General features: G+C 41.2%; 1 protein-coding gene across 1 annotated transcript; it reads right to left on the reverse strand.

Annotated features, from left to right (window-relative positions):
* Window positions 1-1084: 1084 nt before the first annotated feature.
* On the reverse strand, window positions 1085-20140 carry edar (ectodysplasin A receptor; the record flags this gene model as incomplete). Its single annotated transcript, XM_083997201.1, has 11 exons — window positions 1085-1470; window positions 1941-2004; window positions 2130-2460; window positions 4790-4862; window positions 7385-7459; window positions 7565-7690; window positions 7796-7873; window positions 11692-11777; window positions 13767-13948; window positions 17609-17728; window positions 20090-20140. The coding sequence occupies 11 exons, from the start codon at window positions 20138-20140 to the stop codon at window positions 1085-1087; spliced, it is 1572 nt and encodes a 523-aa protein (XP_083853327.1).
* Between the last annotated feature and the right edge of the window lie 269 nt (window positions 20141-20409).

Here is a 20409-nt window from a genome sequence, read left to right on the forward strand (position 1 = left end):
TAAACCACAACACTTCAGCCTATTAGGGGCCCACAGAGCCACACGCCAAATAATTAGGACTGGCGGCAGCACTAGGGTAAAAGCGGTATATGCGGAGGGGGGATATTATTAGGGAGGGGTCACAGACTGGGCCACTGCCGAGGAAGTAGTCGTATCAAGAGTGCACGCTGGTCTGTGTGTTAAAAGTTGTGGAAAGTAGATTTACATACTGTGTCGAGGCAGCACAGTGTTCATGAACTGTGCGGGAGCATTTTATGGATTTAGTTTAACCTACCAACATATTGTCTCCAGATAATTCACCAAAAAATGAAATTACCATAACCTCCTCCTCGCCGTTGTATTTCTGCTGGTGACATCACAATCCAACAAGAGACATGGGGTGGCCCTAAATACCCAAAGTTCACGAGCAATGTTTACCAGATGAAAGCTGAGCTGAATCGATGTTTTAGCATTTCCAGCTGGGCATAATGATCGCATTCTAAGTAGGGGGCTCGTTATCTGCTGTCTCTCCTATATGATGACAGCACAGCCAAAGGCACAGCCATGAATGTTAACTGATGCTGTGGTCAAAGCAGGTCGCCTCCTTTATACAGACACAAACATCCAGCCATGTCAGCACTGGGATGGAGCAGGAGGTTCAGTGAGAGGACAGCTACGAAGGCATCCCCATTCCTTTCTCTTACAATGCACTTTTACACCGGAAAGAGTCAGAAAAGGCACTTTTTAAAACTGCTGAATTTTGTATCTGCTTTAGAAAGTTCTTGTGTTGCGCACAGCGCAGCAAAACCAGCTTTTTATTTCTCTTTTTTTTTTTTTTTGCTAAATTTCCTTAAAATTTGAGAAAATGCAAAAATCTAATAAAATAGAAAATTCTAATAATGTTCCTGCAGAGGAGAAAATATCAAAACTAAGGCCATACAAAGTGTTTACCCATGATGGGAGAAAAGGATTGTGCTTGTGAAAGTCTTCTGACGTTCTTCATGTGATGGGCGTGCTGTGTCTATCGTGTACGTCTCTTTGTCAGAGCAGAGTCTGTCCTTACGTACACGCAGCATATACTGTAAGTCTCTTCTGCGTCACACACCTAGACACTGGCACAGCGTTGGGAGGGAGATTGGTACGCCGATGAACAGACAAGCTGGCTGTGAAAACTGCTTATGCCCTGTCGTCCGGCCGCCGCCACCACCTCGCTGCTGACGAGCACGTCCGAGCAGAGTGACTCCACGGCGTCGAGTCTCTCGATCTGCACCAGGCGGGTCAGGAGGTCGGGGATGCTGTAGCCTGCCGTGCTCACCCTCTCAAAGAGCTGCAGACCGTCGCTCATGCCCCCGATCTCGTCGCGCTTCAGGCCGAAGCTCTCGGCCAGGTGCCTCCACGTCTTCACCACAGCCGCCTCGCTGCTGTAGGAGGAGCTCAGCATGCGGCTGGCCTTCTCCAGACAGTCGAATGGGAGCTCAGTGGGGCTCAGGCCTGGAGAGGAATAGTTGATTGAATATTACACCAACACAGTCATTTGCAATCTGAATCAAATTGTATTTGTAGTCATGTAGTTGACGTAGCTCTAGGGATGGCAGAGTTGGCTGGTCTATCATTTTGCCCCAGAATGAAATATCACATAACATATAAAAACAAATGAAGGAAGTCGTTTTTTTTTTTAAATACATGTACTTGTCTTTACTTCTTAACTTATTCTAGCCTTTGACTTGGTCTGAGTCTTGTTTACTTCTGGAAAACTAATCCAGTGTAGTGATGCAATACAGTTACACATCCTGATGCAATTTATTTTCTTGAAACTGACAGGTCAATTTCTCACTTCAAAACAGTTTATAAAAAGAGTTCCTGTCCACCAGAAAAAGCAAACCCCCCCCCCCACAGTATTGGCAGATATCAGTTCCTGATTACGCGGCTCAGTATGATGGAAAGTTTCCTAACAGACTCACCTTCTGTCACATTGCAGGCCCTGGCGTATAGATCTAGGATCTTTTTCCTTCGACTCTGTAGCATCTGTGTGGTAAGGGGGGAAAAAAATACATCAGCTTTGTGATTTCCAGATGACAGTAAACGGAGTATCTGTTCATAATCGTATTTTTCACGGCAAGTAACGTCTCAAAAAGCTCCTTCTTCCCTACCCCCGGGGTTTTATTGTTGTTATTGATGGCGTTCACGCTGCTGATGTGGTTAGTGCCGGTGATGTGGTTGACGCTGCCGATGTGGTTGGGACTTGGGATGTTGTTGGCCTGGCCAGCTGTGATGGCGGGGGTCCCGTTACAGGCGCGGTCGCTCTCCAGCAGCCCCAGAGAGAGCAGGCAGAGGTCGGGCTTGTTGCCCAGGTTGACGAGGCACAGGTTGGGGTTGGGGTTATTGATGTCAGCTGATCCCTGTTTCTCGGATGCCGCCTCCTCGTCGCTGTCAATGCTGCGGCTCAACAGCTGCTCGTTCTCTGATGACGCGTCGTTTTCACTGCGCACACAAGGACAGATGTTGGAACACATGTGCACAGATTCTCTGGTATTACATAAAATGCAGATGCCATTCACACAGTTCATTAATGCGCAAAGTCTTCCATCCTCAGAAAGCTGGAGCTGCAACACGGAAGCTAGATTCTGGGGGGCTATGCTACATAGCTAACAATTAAAGGTGCAAAATGAGAGTTATGTACTTCATACTGTTTTTTGTTTTTTTTATCATCATAATATTTGCTATAATTCAGACCCCACATCCATACTAAAGCCCATTTTATAGAAGATTCTCTAGTAAAACATAATTTATCCACATGCATTTAGGCAGGTACTAAAGTGTGGATCATTTTAGTGCTTACTTATATAATAGCAATAGCAATAGTTATTTCTCTGTTAAAAACAAGCAAACAAACATTGAGACTTTGGGAGACATGCCTGACTGAAAAAAAATCTTTTGTTTAATTCATACAAAAATTGAAGTAACACAAGTCATCACAAATGTGATCCATCTTATTTCCATTGTACAGAGATTGTACAATCTCCAAGGAATGCTTGTTTGGAAGAACACACAAAACAAACAAACAAACAAAAAAATAGTGTATATTTGCCACTACACTCAGTTTATCACCATTAATTACCAGTACCATTACCAGTAATGAACTCTTCAATGTGACTACCCTCCCTCTGCTGCATGGTGTTGACACATATTCATGTATGAGCACCGGATCTGGTGCCTTTTATCTGCCGTGTATTTAGTTTTGCTGTTGTATAACATAACCAAAGGTGGGAGTAGCAGCTAATTAATGCACACAGAATGACTTGCAAACTGAACAAGAACTGTTAAGCAGTGAAAATGAGTCTCAGAAGAATGCTCTTGTTGTTGCCATAGCTGCTGATGTTTCTAAGCTGTTCCTGTGATTGACTGAAATAGCCCTGCGTTTTACAACATGATACCGTGTAATATCATTTTATTACCCATTCTCTGCCTCTCTGTTCTTGCTCTGGATTTTCTCGCAAAAGCACCTTGTTGACAGAGAATGCCATTGTTTCGCAGTCCCGCGCTCTTCTTCTCAACACACACACACACACACCTACACACACCTACACACACACACAAAATGGCATTGTTTCCTGGACATCTAACACCCATACTGGCAGCTAGAGAAGTGAGTTAGCACATCCTTTGGCATGCTGCTGTACCACACTGCTTATTGCTATTGATGCTGAGGTGTGTGTGTGCACGTGCGTGTGCACATGTGTCTGTGCCTCATCTATTCTCTAATTTATACCCCTTCCATATATTTGAATGGACTACCAATCTGAGCATGTATACTGCACTATAACATCCTGAGCACAAAGGCTCACTGTGGCCATGTATTTCCACACTTCTCCTGCACATTAGCCACTTAACGCCTATAAAGCAGCATTGTCTGCACATGGGGGATGAGATGTATGCAGGAAAAGACGGCTTTTGTTGTCTGCCAGGACGTGCTTTCACCTGGTGGTGGTTTTAGGTGAAGCCTGGAATAAATACCCCTATCCCCTCCGACAGCTACCCCCTCTGTCCGTCTCCCTCCGTGTTCGCTAGGCTTCAGGGCTCATCTATGGTATACCTCAGTCACACCCCCCCCTCTACCTCCCCTGCCTGCTCCAAAGCCACATAATGGCTGTGTGCTTCATTAAAAACAAACAAAAAACTCAGCTGAACTTGCTTTTACACACACACACACACACACACACACACACACACACACACACACACACACACACACACACACACACACACACACACACACACACACACACACACACACACACACACATCCTTGGATACAGCGAGAGAAAAAAAAGGGCCAGCAGCAATGATACGACTACTACTGCAGTGACTTGTTCTGTGGTGGCTTAATTATGGGCAGATGCTGACAAAATGATAAAAGCTTCTTTCTTTTGCGTAGCGTCTCTGTGTCGCCACACAGACCCGTTTATACACACTCGCAGATCAGGAAACGCTGGTGTTTTACAAGCATAAGCACAAAACGGTGCATAAATATACATAGGTGGTTGTCCATATACACACAGAAAACTAATATATTTCAAAGACAAACATATCACTTGGTTGTTGTCATTTCTCATATAATAAAAGTTGCATTATGTTTTAAAACACAGCTCATAATGTGCTGCATGGTGTTTTTTGTGTTTGATTCTCCTGCTACACCGAGCATTAAGCTGTGTCGATATAACCAATAATCACTGAGAATCCTTTAATTGTGCATCTAGTCTTAGTTTGTTCAACCTAAAAGTAACAGTGTGTATCAACAGGTGTGTCTCACCTTTTGACCGTCTTCTGAGGAGGCGCTTTTAGTTTGTCAAACTCGTCTTTTTCGGAGAAGATCACCACATTGTCTGAGAGAGAAAAGACACACAGGTTTCAAATATATCAAAGAGAAAAGTTTAGCAGTTCCAGTGCTAATTAAATATGTAAATGAAGATAAGATCCAAAACACGTTTTGTTGATCCTGTGTTGCTAATGAAAACCAGATTAAATCGGCATTTTTGTAAAGAGACTTTGGCACAAAAGTGAAGAGAAACCTGAGGCTAGAAGGATTTCTACCTAGAACAGAGGAGCTGCAGTTGGAGCACTGTATAAAATGATTACGGTGACTATTATGTTAAATTACACTTACATCATGGATACTGATAGGGATAGACAGCATAATGAGTGAATACCTAAGTGGAACAAATGTTGTGTGTGTGTGTGAGAGGGAGAAACAGAGAGTGTGTGTGCATTTAAGCGCTTGTGTCTTTCATCCCGCTGAGTTATTAAGTCAGTGTCTTCATGAGTGACAGTTAGCTCCGGTAGAGCTCCAAGCGATGGGCTTCTCTCCCACATACACACACCAGCCACCCAAAAAGCATTCACACACACACATACAAACACACACACACTCTCGTTATAATGCTGCGTTCACTAACAATGCAGATATTTATTTCCTAATCATACTCTAACCATCGTATTATGTTTTTTTTTTTCCACTATTTCGCTATTATATTATGAAGTCAGCGACCTTACCATCTCGCATAATGTGTTTGTGGCCACAGTAAGTGTGAGTGTGTACTGTATGTGTGTGTTCCCATTCACACCACATGTAAGTGGTTAGTCAGTCAGTCTGGCAGTGAAATTGAACAGAGCATCATTGTCAGGAGAAATGGCGCCTAAAGCAACGTATGGCTTCGGCTTTGGAAGCTTCACATTCCACCATGGTGTACTCATCATGCTCCAGGTCTGTCAGCTTACACACACACACACACACACACACACTCATGCACACACACAAAGTGCAAGGACGCTCTTGCATTTGCATAAATCATGCTAAAAATCATCATAAATGCACATACAAGCTGGGCTGACACATGGAGCCAGCACTGAGCCAGCATTTAACTGTGACTCAGTCTGATTAGGTGACTTGATTTAATTTGTTTGAATCAATTATTCAACACAGATGTGATGTGCAATGCACGTGTTGTTGTGGGGCAGATCTTAACATGAAATAAGAGTTTGAGCATCCCATCATTCATGCTGTTCCAGAGCTGGAGACGCTTCTTTTTCACATTTGCAGCTACAGTAAAAAGAAAAAAAAAATCTGTAACAGCTGAGCCCTGAGCAGCACAGCAAGATGCTGGGTAATCTCTTAATGGAGCCAGACCTGACCACAGATAACATACAGTGTTAGACCAGTCATACCTAAATCACAGGATTTCACTCTTAGGGATTAGATAAAATTATACACAGTGTTACTTTAATGTAATTTTACAGTTGTTAAAGCTCAGGGTGAGTAAAAAACTAATTATAGTCTGTCTTGTTACTATAATCATGTATCTTTGTGTGTCTCTGTGCTATTTAGTGTTAAAGTAGAAACTGTGATTGACTCCACACAAACTTTGCAATGTGCAAATGGAATTTGTAGAAGCACCATGACTTGTTTGTTTTTACACATATAAAAACACTGATAATTTTAGATGGTCAGTAGACTCGGTACCTACAGTAGAGTCTCTCAAATCATTGTATTTTCATGAAGAAACAAGATCCAGGGTGCTCAAAAGTACACTTTGTGATGGGTGCTCTTTCTTGGGGGACACACAATTTCAAAAAGAAGAAAAATCCAAGGCACTGCTCTGACAAAAAATGTAAAAAATAAAAATAAAATAGCTAGCATGGGTTGTATCCCAGCTCTAGTTTGAATATGTACTAGATTGTTTTTCAACTTTCATGATGAAATAGCCATCTCAATAGAGGCTCTTCTTTTTTTTCTTTTTACATTTTTTGTCAGAGGAGTGCTTTGGATTTTTCTTCTTCTCTTTGAATTGTATTTTCAAACTTTGTTTCTAATTGAATGGCAAAATATACATAAATTTACTATTATGTCCTCTGTATAATCTCAGATTAAAATGAACTTTGACAGTCCCCCCTAATGAAAGAAAAAAGGTTTCTAACAATATTGTTGTCTTCTTAGGACAATATTAAACTGTATTGTGAACAGTAATAGTGTTTTTGCATTTAAATATTGTTATTATTTGTTATCTTGTTAAGACTCAATGTGCTGCTAGATGTAGTGTTGCTGAATCATAAACTTTCCAAGAGCGCATGCGTATGGCCAAAAATGTGGACAGTGTTAGGATCGTGTACAAGGATGTGAATAACAAGATGAGTTATGTTTCATGTAAACATCACATCCAAAAAATAATGAAAACCAGAATAAGGCTCATAACTAGGATATTAATATGCATGTAAACACATCCATTGTTTTCACTGCTGGAAAGTGGAACTGGGTCACTTTGTCAGAGACACAAAACAAAATGTCATTTAGAAGTGGTGCAAGCTCATTAATCATTGAGAGTGTGTGTTTTATTTGTGCATCGTGTCTCACCAGGGACATCTTTCTTGTCTTCCTGTTTGTTGGTCTGAGCCTCCACTGCCTTCACAATTTGTCCAGCGCAACATGCTGCAGGCAGACACACACACACACACAGAGTACATCAGTCAACACCAATGGCAACCCTTAAAATGAGTATGGATGCATGTGTGGGTGCTGGTGTGTGTGTCTCACCCTGGCCACTAGGTTTAGCCTTTAGGATGTAAAACATGATGATGAGGACAATGGCAATGGCCATGATGAAGATGGTTGACATGGCGATGATGAGAGCCGTGGCCAAGTGACCCTGTCCGTTAGAACCTAAAATATGGAGGCAATGATTTAGAGAGCATGCACGTGTATGAGACACATAAAAATGGAAGGTAAGTGGAAACTGATGCAGCTTGTCCATGTATTTGCAGATACCTTTATCTGGATGAGGAAATACAGTAGTGCTGCCAGGATCAATCGGAGGTTTTTCTCTTGGTCCGCTGATTTGCATGCCTGTGAAACACACACATACACACTTCAGCTCTAGTTCTTTAACTGGATGTTTCCTGCTATTTGTTCAAACATGTATTGCACACAAAACCCTAGCTGTTATCAAAGGGATACCTGTAGGCAACTTCAAGTTTCTAATTCATCACAATTCATCAGTATCATGTCTTATGTTCCAACACATTTCGTGTGTTTGCCGTTGTGATGTCTTCACAGCAAATATGAAGCTATTGCCAGAAGCTGGTTGGACCCTTGCTTAGCTCAAAGACTGGAGACAGGGGGGTAGCTGGTCTGGCTCTGTATTTAAGTTCATGTGAAGCTTTTTACTGAGCTTTACAAGTGTTTAGGTAGACTTCATTACCTTTTGACAGAGCCACTTTAAAGAGTAACTATGCAAGTCTTGTCGCTTTTTCATTGTTTTGCTAACCCTCCTCCTGGCCATGTGCATTTGTTTACAACAAAGCCTGTGAGAAATCAATCAATAGAGCCGTAGATAATGTTATATATTATATACGATGTTACGACGTGTATATTTGTGTAGTTTAATCTGTCATAAACAAGACATTACGGCTTACAGGGCCGTTAAACCATCACAATTAATCCTGCACAGTTCCTCTTTAACTTCTTCCCCCTCTTTGTGCTAAGCCAAGTTAACTGGCTGCAACAGTCAGACAGAGGCATGAAGCCTCTCATTTATATCTCGGCAAGAAAGTGAATAAACAAATGATTCCCTTTGTAGTTGGATGAATAGTGCACCCCCCTTTTTCTTCCAAGGAAAAAGAATAGATTGTTTCATGAGGAAGGCAACACAAAGACTGTAAGATTTCAGTTTGTCACTGGTGGAGGTTCACATCCCATAATTCACTGGTGGAGGCATGTCAGCTTTGGCTTTGTGTTTTATTACAGTAACTATTTTCTTTCCAGTAGAGTTGCATCATATTATATTGTTGCAAGCATTAACATAACGCAAAAGCATTTCCTTCACTTCTAATGGAGCTGTAAACTCCTGGCAGCTCATAAATCAGCTATTTCAATCAGTCTTTTTTCCCCAAAGTTGAATTGTATACCTCTGTTGTTTCCCGTGGTCTCTGAGACTCGTGTCCTCACACACTCACACACACAGAGATATCAGTGCCCTGTGGCTGCAGACATTAACTCAGGGGATGTGTTTACACACTCTGGATAAGGATATGAGCCTGAACTGGAATTCTGTTTAGCGCCTTGCGGTTTCATCTCTTAATCACATCTCAAAGGCTGTTCTAACACTGCAAAAAGATAATTCTTCAGGGCAGTGGATCCTGCGGTCCAAACACACTGAGAGGAGCAGCATACTATCACAAAAATCAAAGCATTTTTGTTTGAGGTGGAAAATCACAATACCTCTGTAAGCAGGGCAGAATCAAAGGCTAACCCCTGAAAATAATGTGTCAAACTGTGATAAACCATGTCCGGTCTCTGTTGATATAGTAGGCCCTGTCTGTTTTCTTACAGTAAGTACAGTCTGTAGTCTCAGTTGATGACGCAAACACAATCTGTTAAAGTATTTAACTGGAACAACGGATGGAAAAAAAGGGTCAAATGGTAGCAAGTCAATAAAAATCAAAAAGGTGATGGTGGAATTTCAATGATGTCTTCAAACTCATCATCTCTGGCTGCCAAAGAGTAGCATCAGTGCAAGCACTAACATGCTAATCATCTTTCTTTCTCATACCCACTGAAGTTTTAATTATCACACAAACAGAGCTAGGCAGGAGCCAGGGTAATTTACAGATTACACGGCGAGTGTCAGCCTGCCTACACCCTAAGCAAGTACTAGAACTCCCAGCTCTCAGCTCCGTTTTTACTCACTGTCAGGCTGAAGTGGGATAAGGAGGGTGTCCACAGTTAAAGGTGCTGGGTTAAAATGTACCAAAAGCCTGATTTAGTACATAAATAAAGGAGGAGTTAGAGAAGAATACCACCACCGAGTATGCATGCAAAATATGATGCTACAGTTAGCAGCTTGTCTTAGTACAGCTAACAGCTAACTAGCGTACTGTACATATTGAGCTCGCTTGTTTAGCCAATGAAACAAATGTGTAATAATTTCCCTTGAGACAGCGCCATGTTATCTGTTTCCTGTTTTAATTCAAAGCTAAGCTAATCAGCTGCTTTCTGTAGCCGTATAGGCCAGATGCAGGAGTGGTATCAATTTTCTCATCTAACTCTCTGTAGAACATACTCTAAGTAGGCTATTCCTAAACAAATCCATCCAACAAGGTCTGCTGACATTAGCACAAAAATAGCAATTCCCAAACAAGCACACTTTATCTGAACACAACATGAAGCTATTTGCCACACAAGAGGCTGTTTGTTGGGGCTTTTTTGCGTCCCTATTATTACTTATACTACACACTGATTCATAGCATCACTCAATCACTTGTTTCCATGCCTGGGAGAGACAATTAAGGTACAGTTGAAAAGCAAGTGTTTATTCATACACACACAGGCTGCTGCTCCTACTTCACACCCTGCTCTGCAGGCCCGGGCTGCTTTTGGGGGGTTTCAGCTTTCAACAACACACTCATTAAATATGACAAAATAACAATCCCAGCTCCTCAAAGTGGTGGTAGAGCAATTATGCGCCCATAAATATCAATCTCATATCTGTATCAGTGAGGGTCAAAAATACAATTCAGATACTGTTAACATCCCTTCATTTATCCTGACAAGGCTACATAGGGCAAAGTGAGACAGTGTTCTTCACTGAGTGGCACCAAATTGTGTGTGAAACCTATTACTCTCCTTGAATAAATTAAACCTACAAAGAAGTAGAGTAAGCCAAAATTTAAGGGGATGCACACAACATCGCTGTTCAGGGTTAATACTATAATTCATTTTATAGCTGATGAATGTTAATTAAAATTATGCAATAACGTGCAGTGGCTGTTTTAGATCAATTAGCAGTGACAGTAAATTATTTTGACATTTTTAAAAACATCTTATAAACTGATAATGTGCCTTGATTTCAATAGTGTAACAAATCACAAAGGGAAGTTTTAATAACATTTTTGGTTCAGCTCACATACTCTGTGCACCATCACCACTGTCAACTGAAAACATAAAATCTTGCAAAATATCATAAACGTGTTATTTGCTTGACTGCCATCTGCTGGGGTTTTAAAAAGACGTTTACAAACTAAAGAGCAAATGCCTCACTGCTCAGAAGTTCAATGAACGACATTCCAGCACACCAGGATATGTCATTTGACAACATTTGTGCTTTGTGTTGCAAGTGTGTAGAAATGTTTATGAGCCGACGAGGCTGATGAAAAACAGAAAAATGGAGACAACTTCTGGTAGATATTATCATCCACTGATGTGGTTGCAGCAACAGTTGGCGTCACAATGCATGCACGTACTGACAAACTGTGCACACACAATCAGGTGTGGTACAGAGAGGCAGTGAAGTACAGATCAAGGTAGGGCAGGGTCTGTCCAGCTCTTCTCTATCAACCAGCATGGCTCATTTACAAAGGGGGGACAAGAGGATCTGAGAGAACTCTGACCTCTGAGTGTTTCCTAAAGTTTTTAATATACAATAGATCTGCTTTTTCACAGCCTGCTGTCCTTTATTTCCTTTCATTTAGACAGAAAACTTGAATGATTTTCATCAAGCAGAAACCAGGTCTGTGTTTGGACAGAGAAGGCTGTGAAGATAAATATAAAAAGAGAAAGAAAGAAACTTTCGATTCACACTTTGAAAGAGAATAAACAGAGGATGACAGGAAGAAGGATTAGAAGGAAGTGGAAATTACTGTAAAGCATGAAGAAGTTGCTCTTACATTCTTTGGTGTTGCGTGGTGCGTTCTGGCAGGAGTGGCAGACCATGCCGTAGAGGTTTCTGGGTCTGTTCTCCAGCATATAATACCTGGGAGATAAAAAAAAAGATATGAATAGGTGGATATATAAAAATATGTGGGCTACACATGACCTGCTTAGGTGTACTGGCATACAGACAGAATCTGCCTTTGAAAGTAAGCACCAGCGCTGGGCATGGCAGATGTGTATAAAAGGAGGCCTCCCTACCTTCTAGACATACTTTACCTCCACAGTATATAAGTATGGAGAAGCAGCTGAGGTGAAAAGTTTGACTCAGTGAAGAAATGCACATAATTGGCGCCCTGAGGGGACTAAACATGGCTTGGTACAGAAATGGCCCTGAGTCATAACATGTCTGTTAAAGGACCGAAGACAGGGAGGCACTGAGGCCAGAGTCTGTGGATGAGCGCTTCAGGTATTTAATCATTTAGGCTTGAGAACACAAGCAGGATATCTATGAGTGTGCGCATGTAATGTAATGTGCACACACAGCAAGTAGGTAACTGTTCCCTTCATGTCTTTAAATAGTCTGAGTAACTGGTTCAGTCTTCAATCAACTACAAATGCTGTTGAACATGCATTCATGTATGATAAACAAATAATTCCTCTCTTTAATCATTTAAAGTAAAAGTTCAACAACACATTCAGTTTAATTTTACTCAATATTAAAAATGATTTCCCATATGACATCATCACTATATACGAACATGTTGTTTCTTCATCTTAAACTTTTACCAGCTAAAATGTACTATTCTAAGGGACAGTTAATGTATTATGTTAATTAGCATAGGTCCATATAAACTCTTTGCTTGTGAATCATAAACATGAATTCTTTGAAGGTGCAACTGACTCATTCTCATTCTCTCAGGTCTTTTCCTTTTCCTCTGCTGAGCTCCAGGCTTCAGCTGCTCTTCATAACAACTGTTCAGGCCTGTTCTCTTCAGCATCAAACTTGTATAGACTCTGCTAACTGCAGCGTAAAACACCCCCACATACAGCGCAGCATACTGTATACAGTACAGATGCAGACTGGGACATGACTAAACTCGGTGTTCCTGAGTGCGCTCGTTCCTGTAACAATCACGTTAATCAAAAGCAAAAACTTCCTGTGAAGCGAGAGCGAGAGCCAAGAAAACTCGGAGGCAGCAGGACAGCATCCAGACTGATGACAGGAGGAGATTTAAACATTAGGCTGTGGGAGGGTTATTACAGCCCCCAATCATCAATCTCCCAGTGCCAATTCCTTCAGGACCTACTGAATTAATATATTCATTGCCCACATTTAATCACAATAATCAGTTGATATGATTAAAATAATAAAGGTGGTGATTATAGTTATCCTATTATCTTAATCACATCATCTGATAATCATGATAATCTCCCCCCACAACTCAGACTGGTTTCAGGTTACGCCCCTGTTTTTCCAGGGTCATATCAAATAATATAATTATATAATATTAACCATTTATGTACAGTAGTGTCATTCTTGCACTGTGAAGCCTTATGTAATGGTTGTGTTTTTAGCGAGGTCACTGTTAACTTGACCTCGGACAGACAGGAAACCTGAAAGCAATGTGTCTCCAGCTCTGGCGATCAAAGAAAAAACTATCGCTTATCTATAGTGTAACATGAGTGTGAACATGAGTCAGAAAAAAAAGAAACTGTTTAATGTTGATACAGTAAGTCTGACTTCGCAAATTAAAATTGGTGGAGGGGGGAGTGAGCAACAGGAGGAGGGAGGAGAGGAAGGTCTGTAAACATTTAAATCTTCTTTATTGACTTAATATCTTTAAATGACAGAGGTTGCATCCACCGCTGTCATGTGCAAATGGAGCAGTTGAAGATTTAGTGTGAGTTTGTTCACAAAGCGTACTGAACTGAAGGCAGGGTGGTCTGTTCACATGTCGACTCATGCTACTCTATAGCACGTGAATAGATACGATCACATCACAAAGATCTGGATTATCATATTTTACAGTATAAATACACAACATTGTATTACATCTACAGTAAGTGTGTGTGTGTGTGTGTTGTTTACCCAGGTAAACATGGCCCACACTCGGCGTCGCTCTCTGGAGTTCCTGCTACACGCACTGTGGCTTTGTAGAGAGCATCACAATCTTTATGGCGTCTGCATATCTCATATCTCCCTTTGGAATATTTCCCCTGTTGGCACGGCACACACGTAAAGTCCTCATCCTTCACACCGTAACCGCAGATCTGCAAAACACACACACATACATACATATAAATATATACAGTATATTTCTTGAACACGCATAAGCATTTTCAGCAACTAAGTCATTTTAAATTACATTGGCTTTTCAGAACGACGTGTGAGTGCTGTGGAGACATGTTGTAAAAAAAGAAAAGAAAAGAAGACACACTCGAAAAACACACGTGTTTCTATCCATAACCTTTAAAAAATCTGGCTTTGCCGTTTTGAAATGACAAGTGAGACATCTGATTGGTTGCAGAGGTCTGCCTGAGTGTGTGTCTCTGTGTGTGCAGCTCTCCATGCCTGGTAGTGTTTAAAATGACCACCTCGTCATTCTGTCTTCTAGCAATCGATCTGCTTCCATCTCTGCATGGTAATTCCTCACAGCGGGGCGGCTGAACAACAGGACACACGCGCACACACACACAAAAACACACACTCTCTCTTTTTTGCTCCCTCTCTTTCAACTTTCATTTTCCTTTTACTTTCATCTCTCTATTGAAACAAGCCCATGTCTCCTTGCTTTGGGCTACAGTAGACCACCTCTTAAAGAAATCTAATATTGCTTCCCTTCTGTTTGACGTCCGTGAGTCTCACTATGATTGTTTGATATAAAACTGTAGTGAGCTATGGACAGGATCCTGTCGCTGTGGGTTACAGCTTTCTTTGGATCTTTTGTAGGCAGGCTCACCATAGTTCTGCTTCTGTTCGGTAAATCAAAGACCAATTGAAAGTTTCTCCCTTTTCAAAGCACATGCAGATCCTCTTTGAAACTAGAATATCACACATCCAGAAGGCATGGAGGTGGATAAACCCAAGAGCTGAATGCAGGACTAGAGTGGGGGTGTGATGACACACAACAAAGGTCCCGGACCGAGGAAGTTGTGGTGCTGGTCTTTAACCACCAGAACGCCCCAAGGAACGTTTCTTTATGTTGAGCAGCTTTCACACTTCATAAAGGATGACATGAAACGTCACTTCACATTACCATCGCTTACATCACTCAGTGTAAGGTAGGATGTAGTCTGACTTCGGTGTTTATATGCAGACTAGCAATGAAATGTGATCCAGCTCCATCGGAGACAATCTGGAAACAAGATGCACATTAGAAGCACTCATCAGTGTGTGATGCACTGTGCAGAGTACTGTATGTGTGTGTGGGCAACGGGCACTGAGTGAAGTCTCTGCTGCAGTAGAAACCCTGTGGTTATACCATGATTAAAAGGGTGTCAATAAATACACACATACACATGGAGGGGAAGCTCAGGGGGAAAAGAAGAAGACATGAATTACAGACTGTGGCACCCAGGGGATCAGACAGGCAGGAGAAAGTGCAAAGAGGGCTCTAATCTCCCTGATTGAACTTCTTTTTTCTCTCATCTTTCTGTCGCTCACGAATGGCTAAATTACTCTTTATAACAGAGCTCCGTGCTTTCAGTGCTGAGCCTCCTGTTGCCGTCTCTGTCACAGAAAGAGACGAGTGGGTCTCTCCACTTGACAAGTTCAAACACAACACAATGTTGGGTTGTTTACTTAAAGCACATGGAGGCTTAGTGAGAAAAAGGCGGAGGAGGAAAGAATGAAAGGAAGGAAAAAACAAACAAACACAGTGATTTACGAGATTTTTACGAGTTCTAGCTTATGGAGCTGAGGACGGTAGGGGGCAAGGACTAAAAGAAGGGAAGGCTTTTGAGTGTTGCAAAGACTGTGTCGTACACAGAGCAACATTAGCATGTACTTTGAAATGTGTTTTTGATGTTGGTTTGATATTCACTCTCCTTTGTGCTCCAAGTTTGGTCTCCACCACCTGAGGAGAATACCTGTCTGTTTAGCAGCTAAATGCTCCACAGTGTTCACCAGCTGGTCTCTGAGTGTGGCTGTCTGCTGTTTCCTGCAGAGTAGTTTGGGTATGCTATAATGAAAACAGCTGCCTGCCCATGAGAGCAGTGAGAGTGAACCAGAAGGATGTGGGCTGGGAAGCTAATACAATGAGCTAGAAAACTATCCCTAGAGATAAGGGGCTAACTATTCTTTTTGTTTTTTTAACCATTATCATTAAACTGTTGACTGCAGTTGCTTTAGAGGCCCCTAGCTTCTAGTAATTAATAATAGGATGCCATACAAAGCCAAAACTTGCTGCTAGCGTTTTTGGTTATTGACAGTTTTAGTCATCCACGCCAAACCATAGTTTAAAAGTAACTGTAAATCAAAGAAATGACTCCAATCAAAAGAATACTAGTTATATAAAAAGTGCTAAAACTGAATAAATTACAGCTCTCACTGCAGCTGTCTCTCTTAAAAGGGCTTGGCACCCCAGGGTGCCCACTGAAGCGTCTACATGCTCTCTGTTTTCTTTGGCCCTCAGCAGACTCACTGACGGAGGCTAAATCACTCTGTGACTACTGCAAGTCAATCACTGTAATGCATGCCTTCACATGGAAGTCAATGGGGGCAATAAACCATAAAGAAATTTGAATTTAGGCAACTTGTTACTGTGCAGCCATGTGTACACTTAAATGTGTTGTGTGTATTGTGAGTGGTCATGAGAAAAAAAATGACACTGATTTTGGTTAGTTGCAATTTGATGCTCAATTGGCAGCTTTATCCCAGTGACTATTTAAAAATGTATTCAAAATGTCATGAAAAAGCTTAATTATACTAACAACGTATAGACCTCCATAACCCTCACCACCCTCACCAATAGACTGATAAGAACTTGTCCAACAGTAAACACTGAACAACATGATGAGCACCATCTATGTTTGAAAGGAGAACCTGGTGAAGTTTGAGATGTTGCGTGGTCTGACCATAAAGAGGAGACTCATTTCTTGTTGGGGACTTCCTGCTTTGGACCTTTGATCAATGTGCTGAACAAATGTTACTTTATTTCTATCCAGTGTAAATGTGTCTGCCATGTCTGGCCCATTTATTTGTAACACAAGGATAAGGAGAACATCCATCTGGACAGACCAGGTCCAAATGGATTTTGAAGCCTCGTGCTGCATTTCAGGAGACAGCCATATGGGACCCCTAACACTTGTCCTCGGCTCCCCTCCAGCTCAACACCAAACCACCAGTCGACCTGGGCTGAGTTGGTGAACTGTGGTCATTAGAGACACTGGGATGGTGCCGCCTCACCACTTATCCTGAGCCTCTCATTCATCTGAATCCTAGCCGTGTTTGGCACCTGGTTTTCCCACTATGGAGCTGAATAAACAGTCCTCATCCTAGAGAAAGACCTCTCTGCCCTGTGTGCTACACACACACATATTTTGTTAATCTCTTTTGGGAATATTGCTTGTGTTTTAGAAAAGATGGAGTACAGTTTACAGATGTTAAGTGCAGTCATTCTCCACGGTGTCTTAGCTTCTCCCTTTGTGTGACCAATCACACAAAACACTTGTGCTACTGTGGACAGATGAGATCTCCTTCCTTTTGCTGGACTTTTAATTACATGGTTGTTAGTCAAATTATTTGTTTACTTCACTTCATTTTATTTTTTTCTAAATTGGATTTGATTCTATTTTTTCAGTTCTTTTTTTTTTATCAATTTCAATTCTTTGCCTGCAAATGTTATTGTACTGTAGCTTTAAAAAAAATATATGTTATTGTGTCTGAGGGTTAGTTTGAATTATCCTTTTTGTTTAAACTTATGCTCTCACCATATGTGGCTCTTGCCCTGGCTGGCACTGGGGACAGGCCTGGCAGCTGTTACTGGTCTGGTTGAAGAACTCATACTCTCCACAGCTGGAATACTCCGCACTGGCAAACATGCAACACACCTGGAGAGAGTGAGAAAAACCAAGATATTACACACACATTATTACAATCTCACACTTAATGTGAACGATAGACTGCTCAGCAATAGCTTCATTCCGCTGCATTTTTATTTTTCTGTTGGTTATTTATTAATTGTTGTTTAAAATTTCAACAAATGTCCTTGAAAAAGAACACATGCCTATTAAGTTCTCATTGTTGAACTCAGCAATTCATTTGGTTTATTGTGTTCAGATGTCTGTGATAAAATAGCCACAGTACTGATTAGTTCTGCAATAAATATCAAAATAAATTGTATCACACCCAAACACTTCACTAGTAAGAACAGCAGATTAACTCATTGTCATTACCATGCTTGATGTATTTGTTCTCATAAAAATGAGAAAGCATGCACCAACTCGTACATTTGGCTGTTTCTGACATTTAAAATTCATTATAATCCACAGGCGACATCTGCAACAACAGAGGTAATGGATGCATTCCATAATGGCTGTGACACCAACTATGTTAGAAACAGCATCATTATTTTAATTGGCAAAAAACACCAATGTCTTCCTCTGTGATACTCTGTGTGTGTGTGTGTGTGAGAGAGAGAGAAAGGGGGAGTTTGCACAATAGCAGCATTTGCTTGTGTGTTTCTGTGTGTTGCATTAGTGTTTGTTTTTGTGTTGAGTGTGTACTTGCGTGTGTGTGTGGCATTGTGTCATAGTGGCTCACTGTAATAAGTAGCAGCTGGTATTTATGGCCTTACCAGCATACTTTGTGCTTTTCCAAACAAACTAACTGACTTTTTAAAATCATCTGCCGTCCAGAAAATGATGTAGGGAAAGTAAATGAGTGCATGACTAATTCTCTCCATCTCCGCTCTATTGTTCTAATAACATCTCCCTCTCTCTCTCTTCTTCCTTATAACCATCTCATGACAGCAAACACAAGATGCGGTTTGACTTGATATACAAATGTACAGTACACAGCCAGTGTGTGTGTGGGTGCATGAGTCTGCATACGGAGCATCTGCCAAATAATCTGTGCGTAATTTAAACCAGATTAGAAATGAACTAACCTTTGGCCTACACACCCGATGTGTAGGCCACTTACTGTTAATGCAACTTAACTTAAAGTGAACTCCATGTGTAAAATTGGTGGAGTGTTCCTTTAATACGTTGAGGTAACTAACAACATGATCATTGTATTATTATTTTTAAATTTGCACGAAACCTTGTTCATCTTGGATGGTGTGTCACTGTAGGCAATTACAAGCAGGCATTGTTTACATGCGCTTTCACCAACAGTTAGTTCAACTTTGCAGTACGCCATGCTTTATTTGTCTTTGTGGAGGCTGCAATAATGAGCCTCTCCATATTTTTCCATTGTATGAAAAACAAACTTCCCGTCAAATCAATACGCCAGGATTCCCACAATGCTTTGGGAGGATATTCGGCCAGGCCCAATAAAACACAGAACACATGAGTGCACATGTGCACCACATATACTTACGTATCTTAGATGGATTTATATTAGAATTTGGCAGAAAAATTGTAAACAAGTACAAGCAAAGCAAAAGCAAAATAGCATTGTGAGAAAAATCTGTTACCACATCCAGTGCTCTATTCTCCTCTATATAGCATCTGATGAACTGTACAACAAAAGATTCGTAATATCCTGTAAGTCGTCGCTTTTTTTCTAGAAAGGGCAGTCAATAGACATAAGGGGTTTTAAAATTAGTGCCAGTGTAATGCCTTTGGATGGCGGTGTAGCGGCATGACACCACTGACATGATCCAAGTATTTCTTTCCTTTTAACTAAGTGCTCCACAGTGCCAGCTTGCATACACATTTAGTGTCTAATGAGAAGAAAACAGAGGAGGGAGGGTCAGGTGGAGGCGTCTGTTGGGAACACAGCCAGTGGGTTTCAACATCAAAACATGCAGCGAATCACTGGATTCCCGGTCAGATTATAAAGATATGTACTCTGTAAAAAAAAAAAGGAAAGCTCTAAGGTTGACTAATTGGTACAAGTGCTGCAGAGTTGTGCAAGCTGCTGGCGCACAACAACTCAAGTCTGGATGATGCAGTGCCAAGTGTGGAGGAGATTATGTGTGCCATCTATATACTGCTGGGGGAATGAGGGTCTCTGTATGTCAATAGCAGAATTATGACTTTGAATAGATACTGCTGCTTGAAGTGAGGCGGAGGTGACACATGAGAGGATGAGAAATAGGAGGGGGAGGGGTGTATTAAGAAGGATAGGAATGAGTTAAGAAAAAAAAAAAAAAAACATAATTTCAGTGTTTTGAAGAAATGAATTAAGGGAATTTAAGTTGGAGAACAGACAATTAAAAAATACAAAATAACAGCAAAACTTACCAATAATGAGGAGAGAAAAATGGACTTCTTCTGACCTCTCCTCTCTGACATTTTTGTGTCTTCTTCCTGTGGAGCACAAAAAATATGAATATTTATTTGTTGCGAATATACAGCGTCTATTGTTCAAAATCCTTTCATGCACTCAAGCTCCTGCAGCAAACCTCACTTAAGAAAACAGCAAGGTCACATATCTAAACATTCCTGCCAACAGTAGTGCTGTCAGTGTGTGTGTGTGTGTGTGTAGGTGTAGGTGTGTGTGGTCCTGATGAGTTCACTGTCCTGTTACCATTACGTCATCTCCAATAAACATGTAATGGCAG

This window comes from Trachurus trachurus (genome assembly GCF_905171665.1).
Source record: "Trachurus trachurus genome assembly, chromosome: 21".
Taxonomy (NCBI): Eukaryota; Metazoa; Chordata; class Actinopteri; order Carangiformes; family Carangidae; genus Trachurus; species Trachurus trachurus.